The sequence below is a fragment of the Seriola lalandi genome, unplaced genomic scaffold (assembly GCF_002814215.2).
Source record: "Seriola lalandi dorsalis isolate HSWRI2012SDOR001 ecotype SW California unplaced genomic scaffold, Sedor1 jcf7180002052955, whole genome shotgun sequence".
NCBI classification, from domain to species: Eukaryota; Metazoa; Chordata; class Actinopteri; order Carangiformes; family Carangidae; genus Seriola; species Seriola lalandi.
Genome location: NW_019523508.1, coordinates 481,929 through 495,502, shown reverse-complemented (window position 1 = coordinate 495,502; position 13,574 = coordinate 481,929). Strand labels below are relative to the sequence as shown.

The 13,574-nt window shown below is 41.6% G+C and overlaps 1 protein-coding gene across 1 annotated transcript in view; it reads right to left on the bottom strand.

Moving 5' to 3' along the window:
- The window catches only part of adam22 (ADAM metallopeptidase domain 22), a gene marked incomplete at its 3' end in the record, with an annotated part of 52,705 nt that overhangs the window by 38,741 nt on the left and 390 nt on the right, over positions 1-13,574 (bottom strand). The window contains exons 2-3 of the mRNA XM_023400813.2: positions 13,211-13,371; positions 9,755-9,831 (exon numbers count right to left, since the gene is read on the bottom strand). Coding sequence (XP_023256581.1) covers positions 9,755-9,831; positions 13,211-13,371 — 238 coding nt within the window. The remainder of the gene's footprint in view (positions 1-9,754; positions 9,832-13,210; positions 13,372-13,574) is intronic.

Here is a 13,574-nt window from a genome sequence, read left to right as displayed (position 1 = left end):
CACACACACACACACACACACACACACACACACACACACACACACACACACACACACACACACACACATAAACTAAGTTTCCGTGTGGTCTAAAATTCCTCTCACGATCTGTGTCGCCAAGCACTGGGATGAAAAAGAGCACGAAAACACTACAACAACTCTTGGCAGAACTAATGTTTGCATGTGTGTAAGTGTGTGTGTGCCTGTTGGGATAGCAGGCTTTTCATTGCTTTCACGCAGTCTTTTCAAATACTCCCCTTAATACACTCAACATCCCAAAACACACAAACAAAAGGAGAAGCTCATAAAAATGAAACTTCAAAATGAATGAGATGCATCCATACATTCAGACACATCTGCGCACAGGTGCTGCAGTCATCAAACGGACTTCTGCTCCATATATGGATTTGCCATTTAACTCGGTAATAAAAGGGCACCGCCACACAACAGACTGAACATGTGCTGTGTCAGGGGTCCGTAATGAGGATGGGGGAGTGCTGAGGGAAGGGAAGAGCCAAAGAGAGGATCAAGGATAAGTGCACCAGAGAAAAGCACAAGGGGGACGCAGCAAGATGGAAAGGTGGATAAGAAAAATAAAAATGTGAAAAAGGGTTGAAGAAGAAAAGAGAGGAGGGGTTGAGGAGGTTTCTCTTTGGGAAAGGCTGCAGCTGCTCTCACCTGCCCACCACCCCCTCTCTAGCCTCACCCTCCTTCCCACTGAGGCCTCATTAAAGGTCTCCAGGCTATAATTCATTCACTCTCCAATCACTTATCAGGCATGCAATTCCACCAGCATGCTCACTGGGATCCCTGCTCTTATTGCACAGGGAATACTGATGCTCACAAACAAGAAATACTGATGCTAATAGAAGGAAAACAGAAAGCTCATACTCTCTACAGTCTTGGGTCCATTATGCAGTTAGGTATATAGCACGCTACATACAGGCCAAACAGAGCTGACTCCTGAATTATGCAGTGGATGGGGATGTTGTTGGCACTAAGGAGAACATGCAGATCTGTATCAGTGACAACCTGTGGACAGTTAGTAAACTCCACACCGTGTAAACAGGTTAATAGAGATAGGCTTTTGGAGCCCCATACACTTGGGACCCAGCAGTCATGGCCGTCCCCTTTTCATGTTCAGCTGATAATATTATTCTAATTTTCATGCCCTTACTTTTATCCTTACTATGTGTGTTTGTTCCCCACCTATCCACGGACTCCATCAGATTTTGTGCGGTGTAAAATTTAGTTAAATAGTTAATCTCTTGTCAGTAAACCATATTTTCAACTGATTTTTATTCAGCATGACAGAGGAAAAGGAGTAATCTATGAGAGACAATAGTCTTTACAGAGGCATTAGTATCTTTTCCCTGCTGAGAGAACAACAGCCTTCCTCCTGTCCCAGTCTTCAGCGAGAGCCGGCTCCTGGATCTCTTTTTGTCTCCACTAATCCTCCATACTGAGTGAGACGGCTCGATAGAGAGGGGGAGAGGGGGTGAATACAGGGGGAAATAAAGGAATATAAGGACATGGGCAGAAAGAGAAAGAATGATAGAGCAGAGAAGGGGAGGTAAATCAGTGCTTGATAAAGTGCAAAGTCTACAAACACAAACACAAACACCAACACATAATATACTATATTGTATTATAATTTAATCAAATTAGTAATACAATATTACTAATCTAATCTAATAGTGTTCGAAGCAAAAGCTACCCATAATCCAAAGCAAGAGAGGTCTCGGAGCTCCAGAGGAACTGTAGTGTGAACAGAAAGAGGACTTCATCAGAGCTGAAGTGGACCATAGAGAGAACCGAGTCCTCTTTCAAATGAACTCACAATGCAAAAACGCAACGCACAAGAACTGAGTTTCTTCTCTGTTGGTCCACTTTAACAGGAATGAGTTTGGTTGGTTTTTAAAAAGGACTATATGTGAAAACACCCTAATATTCTACCACTTCAACTCTTTCTCTGAGTCATCATTTTACAATTAAATATAGCCAAAATCACAGCGCAGCCGTTGTCTTTAACTTATATGAGCCTATTCTTTAATCTCAGCACCGTTCATATGTTCACAAAAATGCCAACAGAAGCTCTCTGGGACCTTCATGTGTGTGGGTGACACATCTACTAACACATCCTCACACATAACACCCATTTACATCTTGTTACTGTTAACATCTGCTCTGCTATTTGTTCTTCTAAATGAACTCTGCTCACCTCCATAAAATGAACCTGTGTGCACATCCCTGACACACACCACAAACTCTGCAAAACACACCCCGACACTCACAAACATGCGCTCACTGTCTTACGTACTAGAGAATACTGTACTGAATATACAGAGTCCTGTCTGTGACTCTGAGCCACTTAGCAAACAGTATCTGTAATACTCAGTGTGTGAGCAGTGCATTAGCTCACAGACACACGTACACGCAATCACACAGACACAGACATAATTTCGAATGTAATAGCGAAAGCTATAAAGCTATGAGCTTAAGTGTGTGTGTGTGTGTGTGTGTGTGTGTGTGTGTGTGTGTGTGTGTGTGTGTGTGTGTGTGTGTGTGATCAGACAACACACAGATCAGAGAGAGAAGCCATGCCTGAGGCAAGAGAAGAAGAAGAAGAAGAAGAAGAAGAAGCATAAGAAGAAGAAGAAGAAAAAGTAGAAGAAGAAGAAGAAGAAGAACATAAGAGATGGAGATGTGGAGAGGAGAGGACTTTTTTCTTTTTAGGGTACTCTTTTCAAGTATACCTCCTTCAAGACAACACACACTAACACACACACTCCACTCTTATCTCTCCCTTCCTCCTACACTTACTCACCCACCCAGCGGACTCAAGGGTGCATGAAGGACATCCACATCTCTCCTTCTGTCCTCTTCATCCTTAACTATTTTTCTCTTTCTTTCTCTCTTTCCCTCCCTCTTTCTCTCACACACACGCACGTACTCTTCGCTCTGTGTTTTTCTCATTAAGTCCGCAGTAAATCAGATCACGCCTCTGTGCAATAAATTACAGACCTGGGAGCAGAGGAGGAGAGACAGAGAAGGAGGTAGAAAAGGAGGAGGAGAGTGGAGTTGGGATGTAGCAATGTCAGGATGCTGGGAGCGAGACACGGGTGGATGATAAATGAACTTGGAATGGGACGTGAGGGAGAGCTAAGTCCTATACATGTGGATACGTGAGGCTGAATGCACATGTACATACAAGCGTCACACGCATAAATACAGGCACACACGCTCGTGCACGGCACTGGGACACACATCAATAACAGCATCAGCAGCTTTCACGGTCCAAAGCAGCCAGACACCTACACACATTTTAGGCATCAAATGGCAAAGTCCACTCAAAGTCAGACAAAGTCATGAAGTCAACATGAGCATGACATCAGCTGACTGGCATTTTGATGCACTTATTCGTTTTTCAAGTGAACAAGAGATTAATTTACTGATTCATTCATTAGCCAGGAGAGGCTGGAGCAAATCCCAGCTGACATCGGTGTTTACATTGCTGTGAGGCGACAGTGCACTGGCCCACTGTGCCGCCCCATGAGCAAGATATTTTGGAAGTCTAGAGTTCCAGAAATCCCATTCATTTTTTCACAAAGACATCGTTAGATGACTGGTATTTAAAGCAGTTCAAAGCTTGGATGAGCCAGAATGTCTCCCAGCTGAATCATCGATACAAACAATGAGCAAGAAACAGTGTCAGAAAATATCTGGTTTTCCAATAATAAAAAAAAGAAAAAGCTAAGCTGTGTACATAAAATCATAAAGAGAGAAGTGACCTACAACTCCTAGGGAGACTTTTGGTTAGAAACGTCCAATCACAAAGCTGAGGATTCTGTTATTTACATCACAAACAGCAAGGAAACAGAATAATGAACTGTTTGCATTCATTTCATTTCACTGTTTGCAATATTTTGTCACAACCATAATAATAGAGAAATCTGAATTTGCAACAGCTCTGATTCACACCTCTGACTGTTTGAGGGTCACAGGCATTGTAGTATTTAAAGACATCTTCCATACCAAGCTAAGAGAAAATGATTTGTCATTTCTTTGTTTGTCCAATCCTCTTCATCTCCCTCCTCTTAGGTATTGATCCTCCTACTTTCCATCTGAGCTTCATTTCTTTCAATCCATTCTTGTTATCTCTAATTAAGACAACACTTAACATGCTTCTTCTGCAGCTGGGGCCCAACGAGATGACACACAAAGACTCAGCAGCAGCATCTTTTCAGGGTTTACATCATATTGACAACTGCGATGGTAGGGAACAACCCTCTTCTCTCCACACATACACGTGTGCACACACACACACACACACACACACACACACACACACACACACACAGACACACACACACACTCATGCCCATGCACAGACGCACCAACACATATGTACACATTCATCAAACTACTGAACCATGGGATGTTTGGTTAGCTTCTTTCCTAACATAGGCAGGTGGAGGGACCCCATGGTTATATCAGTGCTCCATCCCCACCAGCCCCCTCCCCCACTAACACTGTTGTCCCGACTGCACACACATCCTTCCTTCAGGGGGATGAATAATGCATTTAGCATTGCAAGTAATTGAAGTTCTGCATTAACATAAAGAATTTGTCTGCATGCAGGGAAAGCTGACACAACACAGCAGTAGAAATCATAACACACTTAGTGTCTGTCAGTGTCAACATCGGACATGAGGAGAGAAGCCCACCTCTCTTTATGTTGCTGCAGCAGAGTATTTCATAACACTAGAGAGGTTATGAATCTCTGTAGTCCCAGTTGGATCTGCCCACCTGTTCTTCTCCCCGTCTGCACTCACACATTGTCATACATGCATAACCTACATACTGTATGAATACAAAATCACATACACATGTCTACTCACTCTTTCTCACCATTCCTCTCACATGCACAGCACAGCACAGCCAGACTGCTGTCTTACAGCTAATCATCATTTGTTATTAGCATTTGCTGAATATAAATTTGGAATACATGTAGAAGAGTATAGCATTTTAATGAATGAAAATATGATCAATACAGTAGGCACTAGACTGGTCAATGTTTTGTTTCAATAACACAGTCAGTTAGGGCTCAGTTTAATTAAGTTTAGTGATTCCATGCAAACAGTGAATAAAACAGTAGTGATGTTTGTGTTTTACACATACAGTATATATATTTGATAATAATTTGGGCTGATGGGACACAGTTTGTTAAAACATTAATTTGATTACTTTAAATTTAACTTTGCATGTATTTGCCATATGATGCAGCACAGATGCAACTAAAAATCATTTTCATTACTAAACTATCTGCTGAGTAATTTATTTCAGATTGCAAAGTTTGTCTGATCAAAAGTGTAAAACCTGAAGATAATCAGTTTCCTATCATAGAAAACAAAACAAACAGCAAATCTTCACATTTGAGAAACTCAAACCAGAGAAATTTTGACATTTTTTTCTTGAATTTTTTTTTTTCGGTCTTCTAATAAACTGATTTCTCTTCCAATCTATTCCATTAAATTGGATAGCATCTATATTTATATGAGGAAAATATTCTTACAGATATTGTGATATTGATTGTTTCGCCCCACCCTACACTTAGTGGCATAACTACTGCTGAATAAGCAAACAACAAACTTATCTAATCACATATACATAGCGTATAGTATGTAGCTTCCTCACTGGTCTAATCAACTCTTCTGTACCAGTGCATGTATGTGCGCGTGCATGCCTAAGTGTGTGTGTGTGTGTGTGTGTGTGTGTACTTTAGTGGAGAGGCAGTTATATGTAACACTGTGCACATTCAGCAGCTGAATGTTTCCCTTTTACTGTACGATGCACAAGGCACGGAAACCATTACACACACACGTGCATGTACACACTCCTCTTTAATCTTACAGCACTATCTATTATTCAGTGAAAGCAGGTGGGAGGGGCGGGATAAAGGGGTAGAAGGGGTAGGGCTGAATGGAGAGTGGGTGGGTGAGGGAGGGGGCAATCAAGGGCGGGGAAGAGTGTATGTATGTGTGTGTGTCTGTATGAGAGAGTGTGTATGTGTGTTGGGGTTGAGGATGATTAAAAAAAGACAGGCAACCCCCAACCCAGTTCACATTTTCAGCTCACTCTAGTCCCATGAATGGTAAATTGTCGGCAGCCGCTGAGATGGAGGAGTAAGAGGAAGACAAAGGCAGTGAGGGGGAATAAAGACCCCATGACCCACCAACCCCCTCCTGACTTCCTCTCTATAGACTGCCACACTTCAGATGGGTGGCTTGTATCAATACGGCATGTTACTGATGAAAGAGCTAACACCTTCAGCACACACATTAATATGTTCCATTGTTCTCACCATACAGCACACACTCATTCATGCCAGTTTCTTATCTAAACAAAATGTGCAAGTTCTGTTATAGAATAGCAACCTCTCGAGGGTATACCCTGCGTCTTGCGCAGTGCATGCTGGGATAGACATCCTCTATGACCCTGAACAGGATATTCAGGTATGAATGGATGAATGAATAGATGGTTAGTTTAAAGGTAGGAAAACAATACAAAAAAGGTGACTTTGCCATATTAGTTTAGCATTTTAGCATGCTAGCACGTTCTAATTAGCACTAAATACAAAGTAAAGCTGAGGCCGATATGAATGTCATTGGTTCTGCACTTATTTGGTCATAAACCAAAGTACTGGACAAATAAAAATGAAACATTTAACCTGATGATGGCTAAATCCATCCTTAGGTGACCATGAATGCGTGCACTGAATTTCATGGCAATCCGTCTGGTAGTTATTGAGACATTTCATTCAAAACCAAAAATGTGAACCTCATGATGGCACTAGAAAAGTGAAGATCACCAAAGACATTAGGATTCATCCTCTGGGGGAACATCGCTGTCCGTACAAAGTTTCATGGCAGTCCATCCAATAGTTGTTGAGATATTTCAGCCTGGTGGACCTATTGTAAGACCGGCTTTGCCATCCAGCACATGTGCTTTGAATTCACAAGACATATGACTTTATAACAAACCACCAACACTCCTATTACTCACAGTCTATGGCCAAACATTTTAACTTGAGGCAAAGACTCTGAAAGACTGTTCAAAGATGATAATAATTATAATGCTATGTACTGTAGCAGTAGAGACACAGCCAATTACTAAGCCCCGAATAACACACCTCTCTCATTGCCTGTGGCAACAATTAAACACACAAAAATGCGCAGCAGCAGTCGCTCATTGATCAAAATGAGAGAACTAGGTTTTGTTACTGGGGGCCCATTCAGCTAAAATACCTCCCACTCCCTGCACCCACACACACATCAACACACACATCAACTGGGTTTATTCTGTCTGGCATGAAAGCTATCTGTAAACAAAATTGGTGTGGCTGTCGAGCAGGGGATCAGTTCACAGAGGACTGTGGTAGAGGACAGTGAGGAGGACAGAAGAGAGAGGAGGGCATCAAGAGGATTGTACTCATTCAGACATAGAGGGAAACTGGAGATCTGCCCCCGTGAGGGATGCAAAACTGGGACTGGGGCAAAGGCAGGAATGCAGTCCCATGCAGAGCCGCAATGAGTAAGCCAAAACAAAACATCCCCACAACTTAGTAAACACCAATCAACACACACATAGTTAGGGCTCCAAATAATGAGTATTTTTATTATAGATTAATCTGATGAGTATTTTATCAATGACTAAGTTAATCATTTTGTCTGTTAAATGCAGGAAAATAGTGACAAATGCCCATTATGTGGTGCCCTAATGGTGCTATAATTTCTCAGGGTACAAGATGATGTCTTGTCTTGTTTCGGTCAACAAATCCACACATTAGAGTAGCTGGATCTGGCAATTTTTTGGCCTTTTTGCTTGATAAAGACTTAACTGACTGGCAGTTTCTGTCAATCAATTAATCGACTAATTGTTTCAGAGTATTTGGTTATACAATGTTGGGGGAAAAGCCAATCACGATTTCCCTTAAGGTCAAGTTGGAGTAAGATTGCTCTTTTCCCCGACCCACAATCAAAAACCCAAAAATACTCAGTTTACTATCAAACAAGACAAATTAAAGCATCAAATCTTCATAAATGAGAAGCTGACACCAGAAAATGTTTGATATTCTTGTTTGAAAAATGATTAATTGATCAACAAAATAGTGAACAATTATTTTTCTTTGTACTTGCTATTTAATCAGCCTTACAAATTGGCCAAAGATCTTTAGAGAAAACAGATAAATTTCACACAGTACAATGCTCTACTGCACTGATCTCAGTCTCTCATTCTTATTCAGAGCCACTCATGTCAAACTGTTGCCAAGAGCTGTCTGGTTAGGGGCCAATTCACTCTCTGGTAAGCTAAAAACAGGATTTCACATTAGTGTTTCCTTTTTTCTCATATTCTGATGGCCTTTCTCCACAATATCCAGTTAAGAAATTATAGAGAAGGGCACAGTAAGCACACTATGTCACACACATGAATAATGACTGTGCATTGAACCAAGTGCTGATGAAAGTGAATGCATGTGTGACAGCTTGTGCATATACATGTACTGTATGTATGTATGTAAATTTATCTGCGTGCAAGTGTTTATATCCATGACTGGCCCAATGTGTTACGAAGTGAGCTGTGGACTTTACAGAAACACATCCCCTAAATCAGAAAATTCCTGCGTTGTAACATTTCACTCAGTAGGGGAGTGACTTCCGCTGTGACAAGCTGATAGCATGACTGTACGTGTGTGCCAAGTTCATAAGCTTTCTGTCTTTTGGGCAAAATGAGAAAAACAAGCCATGGTCTCAAATAGTGACAGAGGGAAACAGAAGCAAAACAGGAGAACAGGAAAAAAAAAAAGGTTTCCAGTGAAAGATGCCAGAAAGGGGGATTTCAAAAAAGTATATGAGGTAGAGGCAAAAAGGTGGAGAGGCAGAGTAAGAGGGAGGGAGAAAAAAGGAGAGAGTGGTTCTCGCTTTCCATCAGTAGTGCTGTGATCAATATCAGTGTCTGACAGAGTAGTGCTCCAGCCTTTACCATAAATCACTTCCTATTATGATGGAACCTCTAAATCACACACACACACACACACACACACACACACACACACACACACACACACACACACACACAGATACATTCATTCATACATACATAAATGCCACACTTCAGCACACACTAACACCACACATTATTTATGTCCGAGGAGTGCACTCCAAAAAACAGGTAATAAACATCACCGGAGCAGGAAAATATGACTGCTGTCCAGTGGTGCCACAATGACCATCTTCAGTTAAAATACTGGAGTTTCATTCTCAATATGCGCTCGGGGAGTTACACTTAACAAGTACATAATGTGAAATTCTGTGCAAAATTGTTATGACTGCATGCTGGGATGATGTCAAGAAGCAAGTGAATGTTAATGTAATTTCATGAACATTTAATGGAAAAAATGGAGCCATCTCCATAACGATATGGTGGTTGCCAGCTTAGCCATAGCATATTAAAACGGATAATGAGCAAGAGGAGAAGTGAAGCTACCAACACAACTGCTGTGAAGACATCAACCTACAGACATATATAGCTTGTTAGGACATCAGACAGACAGACAGACAGACAGACAGGTGGACACATAGCAATCGAGACAGACATACAGCCAGACAGAGAGATAACCACATAGATATACAGCCAGCTAGCCAAACAGATAACCAGACAGCCAGCCAGACAGATTTAATGATGTAATACTCACTGATTTAGTTCCACATCCAAGATGAATTCTCTGCCAAAAGCGTTGACCTGAAAGCTTGCTTGGGCCACATGGTTCACCTAATAAGGTAAGAAAACAGGGTTTTTTTTACTATTACTAAAGACACCCATTATCATATTAATGGTTCACTTCATTATCATATGCGTGGATCAATTCTCATCTACATTGATGGATGACTGCATTGTCTTTTTCAGCACCAATCAGCAGTGAGGATAAGACTGTTTTCATTAAGCCATCAAGCTCTGTCTCTTTGTCTGAATTTGAATTTCTGCAAAAGATCTCACAGTAACACTTGAGCTACAAATCAGAAATATGGTTTATTGACACCCACTATCAAAACACACACTTAAGTAAAAATACATGTGGACAACATAATGTAGTATTATTTTACCTTGATGACCATCCATTTCTGTTTACAAGATTGGTTTCACAAAGCCATGGATTTAATCTCCTGAACCCAGACTGAATGAATTCATCTTTTGAGTTTCCATATTTTTATCTGGCAGCAATGATATGTATGTTCACATACAGCGATGCTCACTCTTTCTTCTATAACTGCATGTGTGTGATTGATTTGGCCTGAGGAGGGTCTGATTCATTCTCAGCGCTGGGCACATATGGTACGGGCTTCATTACACCCCCTTGGGTCAATGAGAACTCCACGCAATCATTCCTGTGCAGATCCAGGGGAGTCCCAGAGCCAAGCTAAAACACAGATCACCCTTCCCCCCGGGCCTCAGGCCACGGGCTACCTTCATTACAGACCAGCCGCTGCATGACAGCAAGCGGAGGAGGGGTGCGAGTGTGTGTTTTTTTTTTTTTTTTTACATTTGAGGAGGTGCCCCTGTGCTCACCCAAGGACGAACTTAGCCCATGAGGTCCCCAGTGACCAGAGACTCTATTGTTTGTCAGAGTGTCTGTGCGTGGTCAATGCATATATGACCGGGTAAGAGGATGTGTGTGTGTGTGTGTGGGTGTGTGTGTGTGTGTGTGAGCACATACAAAGGACAATCCTTTTCCATGGCACACTTGCTATGAAATTTAATCTGGCAGATTGGATCCATGATGGGAAGGAGGTACCAGTAATTGTGTTTAATGAAAGCACATCCCAGCTTGACTGAGCCGGGCCAATATTCTGAGACCACCGCCGACTCTTTTTACAGTGATTTCCGAGCCTTCCCACTCACGAATGTCGAAGTATGACTTTGTATGACTTAAAGTGCTATAAGCGCCCTGCACACACAGACGGAAAGGCAGGCTGGGAAAAACATGCAAACCAACACACACATGCTCAGTCTGATTCCACTAGAAGCGTTTGTTTTTCTACCAAAACAACAGGAGCACTTTGCTGAACTCCCCACTGCTCATTCAGCGGTGTTTGTGTCTGAGACTGAAAATAGGCAATGCAACAGAGGTCTATAAATAACTTCCTGTGTGTCACACATTTTCAGAACTATTTGACAGATTTGTTTTTAGGCTATTGATCTAAAAACAGCCAATAACTGATCAAACTTTGTGCAAGTGACATCACAAGTGTTAACTCTCCAGAGAATAAGAAACTAAGAGGAAAAATCAAAGATGCCATCTCCTGTCTCCTCCTCCTCGTACCCTGGATCTATTCCTCCCTTGCGATGTATATTTCATACCTTCATTTAAATTTTGAGACTGTTGATGATTGCCAATGTGCGAGATATTTTCATAACCATGAATTAACAAAATACATTTTTCAGGCACAGTAAACTATTTGTATTTCCTGGGCTGTAAACTCAAGAATTACATGCTCGTCTTAACTGGCTCCAGAGAGGGGAATGACTCATGATAATATAGGGATTTACGGATGATATAATATCGTTTGATCAAATCTTTTTAGAGTCTTTGTAGAATGTAAAAACGTTAACTTGTTCTGCAGAAACTAGTCTCCTGGCTTTAAACTCCAGCCCACAGAAAGCCTGTGTTATGTGACAAACCTGTAATGAGATTAGTATCAGCTTCAAAAGGAAAATATTAAAATTATATCTGATGGCAGATGGTTTCTGTTCGTTTGTTTACCCATCGGGCCGCCACTCTGTCTGAGGTGTGAGAGAGACAAAGGGTTAACACCTTCCTGCCTGCTACCATCTGTAGCCCTCCTCTCTCTCCGGGTCCTGAATAGGCTAGCCTACACAAGCCTAAGCCGCACAAATTAAAAACGCATGACAGGTTTGCACAATGCTAATTGACTCATCCCTTGAAATGAACCCAGAAGAAATGCTGCTTCACTGAACTGAATCAGTGAACACAGTTACAGTGATTATGATTATAATATGCACTGTATCAGTTATTACAGACAAGGCCAAATGGCTCTGGTCGACTTTCTTGCCAAACAACATTGTTGTTCCTGTGGGATTTAGATAACTACCAGTAGCTTTCTTCATATTACAATTACATGTCCAAATATGCAGCAAAACAAAGCCCATATACAGCCTATACTGCTACAGTGTTTAACTGGCCACAGGAAGGCTGTGGTACTGGTACTGGCTACAGTACAAAAAGGTGTTAGATAACTGTAAATTGATGAACACATTTGTGACATTATTTCAATTTATGAATGACTATTTATGATTTTTAACAAATAAATAACTTATATAGAAATTTTTTATAAGGATACCTCAAATTTGGTTATTAAATGATTTGTGACCATATGTACCAAAGCGGGACATTCAACATTAGAGAAATAAACTTCTCAGTGCCCTCTGGTGGTTAAGCTATAATACCATTTCTAAATGTCCTTAAATATAGTGTAACTTTAGCATTTCTCGTGCAACTTTTTACATACATATCGAGCAACATCCAGCCAACACCAATAGCTATATCCTCGCTAGGCTAAAATCTGCTAATGATCTCAGCCGGACACATAGATCAGTGGAGCTCTAACAGCTAGCCTCTCGTCGCATTCACAAAGTGAATGCTGCTTAATGGGACATGAGATTTGAGCTGGTAGGTGACACAGCTGCTGGGAAAGCAACCCAGCCGGACTGGCAAGATGCAAGTTTTCACTAAAATATTAATTATCCTGGTTGGCCAGATGAGTATAGCCGATGAGCTCTTAAATGTGCAGTGTGGACAAAGTGGAACAACAACAATAGAGGTCCTATTACTGAGCAGCATATATGTATTGGTTTAGTGGTCTGCTTTTTGCCAATGAAGGCAGTGATGACCCATATAGCACCTGCAGACAGTCTAATTAAGTGCGGCTCTTCCTGCCTAAATGTTTCAATCTTTTTTTTCTGTTTTGCTAGTAACTAACTAATTATTTATTTCCCTTACGAGGACCGGGGCAGAGGAGGAGATGAATCAATGCAAACATAAACAAGCGCGATGTCTTCTAAAGGCATCTCACAGCCTCCATGAAGACACTCCTCTCTCCATCCCGACAACACATGAAAACATCGTGTGTACCTGTGAGGAGCCGGAGCTGGCTTTAGCCCTGGTGCTGAGCTCATCCTGCGTGATCTGGCTGTGGTTGTGCCTGTTGTAGAGCAGGCGGAGAGGCACCGTGTCCTCCTTCCCGACAAACCTGCCTGCATCACGAAGAGCCTTCAAGCTCGACAAGGCGTCTCCTGCACAGAGAGGAAAACACCGATTTCATTGCCCGCCTGTCCCCTCCGTGCGGAAAAATCAGTAGTGATACAGAGACACATTCATTATAAAGACTGCCGTCTGAAATGTCGATTTGTCCTATTTCCTTTGATAACATGAAACAGCTATGGGCTGCGTGCATATTTTAAATGTAGATCATGAAGTAGCCCAAGCTATGATTTAA